Source organism: Egretta garzetta, unplaced genomic scaffold (genome assembly GCF_000687185.1).
Source record: "Egretta garzetta isolate BGI_Z169 unplaced genomic scaffold, ASM68718v1 scaffold683, whole genome shotgun sequence".
Taxonomy (NCBI): domain Eukaryota; kingdom Metazoa; phylum Chordata; class Aves; order Pelecaniformes; family Ardeidae; genus Egretta; species Egretta garzetta.
In genome coordinates, this window is record NW_009259045.1 from 49,913 (window position 1) to 59,170 (window position 9,258).

The 9,258-nt window shown below is 47.8% G+C and overlaps 1 protein-coding gene across 3 annotated transcripts in view; it reads right to left on the reverse strand.

Moving 5' to 3' along the window:
• The window catches only part of GATAD2A (GATA zinc finger domain containing 2A), a 48,428-nt gene that overhangs the window by 12,942 nt on the left and 26,228 nt on the right, over nt 1-9,258 (reverse strand). For 2 of the 3 annotated variants that reach the window (XM_035890633.1, XM_035890635.1), the window contains exons 3-4: nt 9,107-9,197; nt 8,029-8,300 (exon numbers count right to left, since the gene is read on the reverse strand). In XM_035890633.1, the coding sequence (XP_035746526.1) occupies nt 8,029-8,300; nt 9,107-9,197 (363 nt within the window). The remainder of the gene's footprint in view (nt 1-8,028; nt 8,301-9,106; nt 9,198-9,258) is intronic. The other variant, XM_035890634.1, reaches the window with a different exon arrangement.

Here is a 9,258-nt window from a genome sequence, read left to right on the forward strand (position 1 = left end):
CAGCCGGTGCTGCCCGGCCTTCATTTTGTGAGGTGAGGTTGGGCTCAGGTGCTGGCAGAGAAAATGGAGCGGCCATACCCGGGGGTCCCTGCTGCCCGCCGCGGGCACCCGCGCCCAGAGTTGCTTGGCATTTTTCGAGAAGAAAAGGGAGAAACAACAACAACAAAAAAAGAAAAAGCCCCAAGAGAGTCGCCGGACTGCATCGTGGAGCCCTCCTAGTTTTATTTTCAGGCTGGAGGAGGAAGGCCAGGCTGGAAGACGACACCTGCCAGCCCCCAGGCTTTCCCGGGATGCCACAAGGAGGAAAATCTTCATCCCGACGCGTGCTGATAGCAGACCGACACGTGTGATCAACGCAAGTGTGCACTCATCAGCAATCTCAATACTCTAGCTTTGAAAAAAACACAACAAAGTTTAGGAGGAGGGGGAGCGCACCTCACAGCCCCCAGCTTGGCCAGGGAGCGTGGAGGGTGAGCGGCCGTTCATGCTCCCCGTGCAGGACCGAGCTGCTGCAAAAGCTTCTCCGCGGCCCACAGAGCACGCCCAGGGCACCAGGAGCTGGGATGGACGTCGGTCTGCCCGGCCAAGGCGAAGGGCGGTGGCTTGGCCAAGCCGTGCCACCACACACACCTTCCCCCAAAGCCCTCCCCAAGATGGAGCACCAGCACGGACACGACGGAGCTACCGCAGCCTGGATCAGGGGTCCCCTCCGCTGCGGGGGGGCACCCCCGGTTACCTCCTTGCACTCGGAAGAGAGCAACATCAAAACAAAGTGTCCATGCAAGATGCCACCGCTTTGCACAAAACCAGAAAAGCTGCCCAAAGCCATTTTGTAGGACTGCGATGTGATATCTGGAACTAGGAAATAAAACCTTGCCCCCAACAGCTCTGCAATAAACCCCGTCCTCTATTTGGGCTGCGAGGCAGGAGGAGACAAGGCCAGGACGGCCCGTCTCTAGCCTGATGGCACTTCATCGAAGGGCTTCCCCGAGCCCCTGCGATTCCTCCGCTGGGCAAGCTGCGCTGTGACATTCCTGACAGCCGCCTTGTAAGATGCCAATCTAATAAAAGCTGCGCCACGTTCAGTTTTAAAATCATCTATTTCCCCCAAAGTCGTATCGATTTAGGACCGTCTACCTAGACCAATTTTGAGGCCGCGTTGACCTGACAGCGGAAAACTCTTCTTGAAGCGGGGACATACTGTGTATTTTTTTAAGGCAACACATGTTGACCACAGCACCAAAGCCGACTCCTGTGCGGCCTTACAGGATTTCTGTCCTCAGCAGTGCGACCGACTGCACGGTGGATGAGGTGGCACAAGGTTGAACTCCAGAAACGTAGAGGAGAGCTCTGCAAAACAATCTTCCTTCAAAAAGGAGTTTGCTTTACTCTTTTGTTAGCCTGTGTGTAAAGCAAAAAATCCAAAGCAGATGTTTCAAAATAAGAAAGACAATGGAAACATCACCACTTTCAGCAAAATACTGCCACCAGCAGTTAATAATTTGGGCTAACTGCCCTGGTACTACGACCTTTATCCTCTGAAGCCATCAGGCATGTCCTCTAGCTAAATAAAGACATAGTTCTATTATTCTGCCTTCAGCTTTCATAAGTGTCGCCGTCTCAATCACCGGGACTCTGTGCTGGAAGAGGAAAGTGGGGTGGCTGCCCAGTTACGTACACCCATTTAAGCATTCACAGCAATCAAACACAATTAACAGAGACCTTGCACAAAGTCTGTGTAAGGAATCAAATGCAGACCTCCTAAGTCACTAAGCACCCTGAGAAAAAGGCCATGCTTCCTCCAATATCCTCTTTGAAAACCTCAGAGCACAAGGACAGCCACACCACGCTGTTCAAGAGTCTTCCTTAGTGTCTTGGAGTATCCTGTAGCGACCCAGAGCACAACAACTGCTCCAGAAACCCCCCCAAAACAAACAAAAAGGCCGCTTTCCCATGAGGACACTGTGTATTTATTTGCCGAGTTGGAGGAAAGAGGTCCGGCCCAGCTAAGTGCAAGTGGAGGAAGATTTAATTACATTTTTGCCTGGAAGATGGCACATCCAAGGCTTAAGGTATCTCGAGGTGGGACTCAACTTTGCTAACAGATCCACCTTCCCGCAAGACAGAAGTTTCAGCCAAGTACAGCCAAGGAAGGCGAAGTTTAAACTTAACACTGGTTGAGAGACAGAGACACCCAGGAACCGCTGGGTGTCATGTCAGAGGACTGGCGCTGCGGCTTACAGAGCGCGTCACGACATTAGCAAAAGAGCTCTCCTATCGCAACAGGCTTTGCATTTGTTCGTAATGATCCAGGAGCATTACACACACACACACAAAATAAGCTTCCTTTTACAGCCCAGATCTTACCCATGCTCTAAAATGCCCTTTCGTTCACCCAATAAATAAATAAATAAAAATAATAATTAAGAAAAAAAATCAATGCGATGCTCACTTGGTTGAAGTTACAGAACTACTGACCCGAAACACGAAATCCCCCGCTGCAGAGCAGGAGCCCCACACAGCCCCATCCTGCGGTATCCCAGCACGTCCCGTCCCTCCGCAGGTACCCGAAGGAAGCGTCCCGACTGGTACTCAGGCTACAGCTTCATCTGCATTAGCAAATATGCAATGGTTTTGCCTCAGTCCATTCAACAATCCCTTGTATATTCTCATCCAAAAATACTTGGCAAGGAAGGAAGACAAACAAGGCAAGAAAAAGCAATGCAGTGGGGATTTTTTTTTTCTCCCTGGAGTAGTTGTAGCTACACAAATCAAAGAAGTTGCAATGGATCCAGTGACGGGTGTGAAAGTGAAGCAAAACAAACTTTGTCCCTTCCTCTGGACATAAAGGAAGAAAGCTTTAATCAAACTGCGTTTACAATAAAACACTGGAATTCCCCAAGGAACTCTGGCATCAATTTTGTCACAATGTCCCTTAGCACAACAGGCAGCCGGGGGCACAGGTACAACACAGAAGCAAACGGGACATTTAAAGCACGGCTCTGCGCCACGTTTCCAGGCTCGCTAGCGGGAGGAGAGGAGCCTATTGCTCCTCACCAGCGCCGCCGTGAACACTGATCCCAGCAAATCCCAGTAAAGTGGAGAGTTTGGGCAGCCAACACAGGCTGCATCCTGACGTGCTCAGGAATGGGTTAGAATTTCTGATTAAAATCCATTAATTTAGCAAGTTTTAAACGTGATTTGGCCAGATTAAGAAAAAAATCCCCAAACCAACCCAAGCTAAAATCCTCCAAAGCACTGAAATTCAGCCCCCAAACCCCAACACGGAAATTCACGGCACAACCGCTAGGCCAGCCTTCATACGGTTTCAAAACAATTTCTATTAGATGTTATTTTTAATTATCCTGTGTAACAAAAAGAGAACACGATTGCTCCGAGGTTCCAGAGCAGCGCAACATTTGCCAGGCATGCAAATCGTAACTAGCAAGACCTAAAATTAAAGGAACTAAAGAGTCCAGGCAGGTTATTTGCCCGAGAGCAAGAACTATAGGGATGCCTACAAACTCTTGGGCCTCATCTTCCTGACGGCTTGCATTTAAGCAAACGAGCAGCAGTGTAAGTCGGGCCAGCTCACGCGTCACGTCAAGCAGCAAGAGCTTCAAGCTGTGTACATGTGATACTGGTGGGCACCGCGCATCAGGAGACGACAGACGGGCGCAAGCAGTAGTTGTGAAAATAAACCTAATTTATCAAATGCAGACTTTTTGGTTTATCCAGACTTGGATTTCAGTTGGAAGGAAAACCCAGACTCTGTAGCTTAACGTGAGAAGATGGCACGACACATACAGTGGTTTTGGAATGTGGGGTTGTTCGTTGGTTTTGGGTTTTTTAAGTAAGACCCCGACCGATACAAAATCTGTAGGAATAATTTATCAGCCAGCCTTAAGCTGTTTTGTGATCGAGCCACAGTTAATTCAGGTAAGATAGTTGATAAGCTAATTTACCACTCTTGGCAAATAGAGAACATACAGGAAGAACAGGAAGATGCTCAGCTGCCTAAAAGGTTTTGCAGTTTGCTTTACAGAGGACACGTTCGTCCCCAGATTGCCAACAAGACAAAGCAAGAGCTGGGGATGGATGGAAGGATAGAAGCCAACTCTTGTATCTGTGTTTTATTAACAGCACCACCCACCCCACGGCCATCACGTCTGTGTGCCGTGACAAAGCCATTTTCTCACTCTCCCTTTCCTTGCGTGACTGAGAAGCCTCGCTTTTTAGAATCTGAAGTGAAACATGTTTTGAGGTTCTCTGTTTGGAGAGTTACGGTAATTTTGAGGATTTAAGACAGCACAGCGCAGCAACCAAGCACGACACAGCCGCTCATGGGGTCAAGCAGTACCCTTGCCTGTGAACACCCCACACCTCTATTTACGAGCAAGGTTTTCCTCCAAGTGGGAGAACAGTCCGCTGCTCCTGGAGGATCCTGACGCTTTTGCTCCGGAAGAGAGGAGGGTTTGTCCTTGTAGACCTGTCTGAGGACAGCAGCTCCCAGCCAGCCAGCCAGCTACATGGCTGTGTCCGGAATGATCAGTCGTGGTCCCTGCCAAACCTTACTGTGAGCCCACCAGGAATCATGACCTTAACCAGTGCCACCTATGCAACTGCTTCATCTTGTATAGGAAAAAAACCCCAACAAACCTTGGGAAATGGTCAGAAGGCGCACTGTAGATGAAGGGAGCTGAAGCTGGAGTACAGCGAACGCAACGAGATGCAGCAGGCAGTGCGACCCAAGGAGGGCTCCAGCCTCAGCTGGAAGGAACTGATGCTCAACGCATGGCGTTTAAGGGGAAGGAAAGAACAGAGGAAAGACGAAGAACAGAGGAAGGGGAAAGCAGAGCTTGAAATCACGGTAACATGTCAAGATTCGAATGCTGACCCATCCTTTTTCCCCCCACCAGCCACATTGATGTAAATCTGTGTATTCACAAGCAAAGTGATTAACGTTGCGCTGTTTTACCACCCCACTGCAAACCAGACACGGCCTTATCAGGAGGGGAGGACGCTCCTTCCTCCCATTCCTTCTCTGCAGTAGGTCTGGGATAATTACACGCCGGCGTAGCTTGCTCCCAGTGCTGCAAAAACGCCATGCGGAGGAGCAAGATTTTGGTTTGGCCTTGTGTGACCTCTCATCAAAGACTTCTACCACTACAGACTTCCCTCTGTTTCTTCTGGCATCAGAAAATGTGCTCAGACCAGCTCCTATTTTTAAATTTAACTTCAAGGTTTAAGGGGGGGAAAAAGAAAATTAAAAGAAATATATTTTTAAGTTTAACGCGGAGATATTGCCAGGTTTGTATTTCAAATCTTGAAAATCAACTGATTTCAGAAAGATAATCCATTCAATCAGCTTTACGTCAGCTAAACTGTGATTATTGCTGTGCCACCTTTTCCAAGGAAAATATTATGTTTTCAGTTCTAAAAGCATTAAGGAAGTTTAAAAGCCAAAGCACCATACATCACTAAGCATGAATTTTACCCACGAACTTTGTAGCAGCTCAGTCATTTTAAGTAACAGCTCTTTTTTTCATCTCCTCAGAAAATCAGCCCAATTGCTTTAAAGACACACTGCAAGCTAAATTCCTCTGAAGACCAAAGGTCTGGAAAGGTAAGTCCCACACTTAAAAAAAAAAAAAATAAATCCTTATGAAATTAAGATCTGCCTTCCCTACGAGCGCCCGCTGTATTCTTGCACATGCAAGGGATCAGGCTCATCCAGAGACGAGCTTCCGCTCTATCGCAGCCATCTTCAGACTCAGATTGCATTCGCTTGGGAATATTTGCATCCCGAGGCTGCTCAGCTGCTCAGCGCCACGTTTATGCTCCACTCGTGGAGCCACGCATGGACCAAGGGCACCACCACGACGCAGGAGCGGAGCCCCAGAGCCTGGGAAGCTGCTGCCTTCACTTCCAAAACTCTGCAGAATCATGCGGGCTCACTTTTGTCATTTGAGATGACCCAGGGTTTGGTTCCTCTCTATTAAGGATTTTATGAAAATATGCATTGTGAAGGGCATTCCAACTTACAAACAGTATCCAAAGAGCTTCTCCAAAGCCTCATGAAATTCTTCATTACATTTATTAACTTCAGCGGAATTGGGATCACACTCCCTCCTTATGCAAGCGTATTTTTTGTATGGGGAAGCTTCTTCTCCCTCCTTGCAGAAACTGAATACAACACTATCCTATTACCACCTGAAATAAGAATGCCGTACGGAGAGAGGATGCTCTCTCATCTCATCTAAATAGGTGTTCCTGTTCCAGGTGCTCTCTGGGAAGTTAAGCATACAGCCCCTTGTTCATCATCCCGTTAGCACGCCTTGCAACGGAGACCGACACCAACAGAGCAGAAGCACTGGCACGCATTTCAAAAATATTATAAACTCACCAAGAGCCTATGCATGTGGCGGCAAGCACTGCAACAGAAGAGTTAGAATACCTGATTCTAATTTATTCAATTTTTGGTACGAGCAATCTAGATATTCTTCAAAAAACCAGCGTGCATACCTGGGTTAATTAGTAGGTAGCGATTATGCCAAAAGATACCTTCAGAGATTTGCTCCCAGTCAGCACAACACAACTGCCTGATGTGGAAGTCATCCATCACCCCAATGAGCTGCTGCTGTGCACGACACGAGCACCTCCTAAACATCAAATGGGGCAACCTGTATAATTGTCCCTTGGGTGAAGTTTTACGGAGAAAGCTGAGAACGATCACCTTCCCTCAGCCCCGCGGATGGAAGGGGTCTTGTTCTACATATATTGAAGCAGTATTTGAATAGAGTAATCGGGCTCTTGCAGTCTAAGTTCTTTCTCTTTGAAAAGCATGGGAAGTTAGGAAAAGTTTACGGATGAATTGCCATTAAACATCAAAGACACCTCTTTTCTTCATAGCACCCCAAAGTGCCCCTCCTCCCAGTAATTCCTGCACAGTTGATAAGGATCTCGTGTTTTCAGTTTCACACCTCAAATCTGCGCTGCTGTAACAACCAGCATCCGAGCGAACACGGATTTATTACTCCGAGAAGCGTTTAAGCCATTTTGCACAGGCAGGCAGGTCTGAGTTCTTGTGTATTCCCACTCCGACATCAGCCGGTGTCAGAACTGGGAATAAAGGAGGCTTCCAGGCTTCCTGCTCCATACATTGGATCTTACTGCACCAGAAGGAAAAAAGCAAGACTCTGAAGGGCCAACATCAGGGCCACGGCATTTCTGACAGAATTTTTACCCCGGTATAGCCAGGATCTGGGTTAGAAGTATGGCGGAAGATTTGGAACCTGGCTTTAAAGCGATGCCCGTCAATCTGTATGTCAGAACCACCCCCGTGTGTATCTCATATACAAGTCGAAGGAAAAGCTTTCTATTTTTGTAATAATGAAATTCTCCAAAGTCATAAGGAACTTTGAACTCGTGCTGTCAGATGTCGACATTCAGACATGGTAAGGAGGCTGGACTTTCAAAAGTCTGTCCTACAGAGAACTGCTGCAGGCAGGTGCTGTCTTTTCATAATACTTCTAGCATCAAAATCCACAGGTTACTTCAAGAATAAAGTCAGCGTTATCCGCTCATACCGCTCTGTCAGGAAGGATCAAGTTGCAGTTAAAACTCCCCCTGTTTAGACAATTATCATCTATTATTTTTCCCATATCACAGCTCAATTAAAAAAAGCCAAACCACTCTTCCTCACAAAAGTCTCAATCTGTAGCTCAAAGTGCCTCCTCTTTTGAACTCGCACGTTTTCCTAGTCAAGGCCCTATTTCTTTACTCAGCGGCTGTTCACAGCTGCCGCTGCTGCCAAAGCTTGCGGAAGAAGAATCAGCAAGGCAGTTACACAGAAGTAGCTGGTGCATCTCACGTGAAGAGCCAGAGCAGCAACACGCACGGGAAATTTTAATTCTCTCTACCTTTAAGACGCAGAGAAACTTCTTCCCAGTGAGCACCTGACCGCATTTGATGGTGCCGGTATCCCAAACGTTACCGTGCAACTGCAGCACGCAGGTCGCAACTCACCTTTTTGAGGTACTCATGTCCACAGGCTCATCTCCCGTCTGAACCTCCACTTTAATGGTTGCTTTAACCTCTCCGCTTTTTAATAATCCTTGCACTTTTCCAGCTCCAGGGTCTGTTTTTATTTTCATGTCGCCTTCAGCATTTATATCCGTTCCTAATAGTCCTTTCTCCATTTTTATTTTTTTACTGTCCACATCGTTGTGCGTTATCTCACGTTCTAACGCTCGTTTCTGACTTCGTGTCCTGCATGCTTCCTCTGTCATTGTGAGGCTCTGGGGAGAGAGGAGACACAAACGAGTTAAGCACACCGGGGGGAAAAGGTAAGTTGGACAAAACACCTTAATTTCAAAACAGGGCGAAGTACAGCGGTTACTGCAGAAGAAGTTCAGAAAGAGCCGTGAAGGTTTTGCCAGCACGCTCACTTACCCTATCTTCAAAATACATCTCAGTCTGGAGCTATTAAGCACCCGGCATCGCTGTACCGACACTTTTTATGTTAAGCAAAAACAAACAAACAAACAAAAAGCAAAACAAGAACACACACACAAACCCCACCAAGCATAAACTAGAAAGGAGAAAGCTGGAAAAGAGAAAACTAGAAGGAGGAAAAAAAAAAAAAAAAGCCTGCATTAGGGCACAGAATCTACAAACCCCCACGATGAAAAAAAGTTTGGCACGCTACCAGAAGGCAGGCAGAATGTATCTATTTGCCTCACATGCAAATAAATGCAATTACAAAATTGGAGATTAGGATCTCCCCGGGACTGCTGCCATGCCTTTCTGAGGACCTAAGCCTGACTGCAAGTTTCGGGAACCAGACACTATGGGGAAAAGGACCACCACACCCTGTGTGAGGAGAGGCTTCCATATTTCTTGACAGCCTGCTGCCAGGCGCTAAGGCACTGCCATTGTAATACTCAAGTTGAGACTTTCTCCCCTCCTGGTGCAGGAGCCAGGCTTTTCCAGGCGGCAGAGGAAGCGCTGGGCTCGGGGGAACCAGGCTTAACTCCTCGCCTCCCGGAGGCACGGGAAGTTTTGCTCCTGGTGGGCTCTGACATCTCAGCCCGCACTTCGGTACCTGCGGACACCCATCCATCGGACGCGGAGCTGAGTCAGGCTTTGATCCCATGACATCACTGGGCTCCACATGACCCTTCCCAGGATGCAGCCTGCGAGACAAAGCACTTTCCAGAAACCAGTCTGAGCCGGCGGCAGGCAACCCGCAGCGGG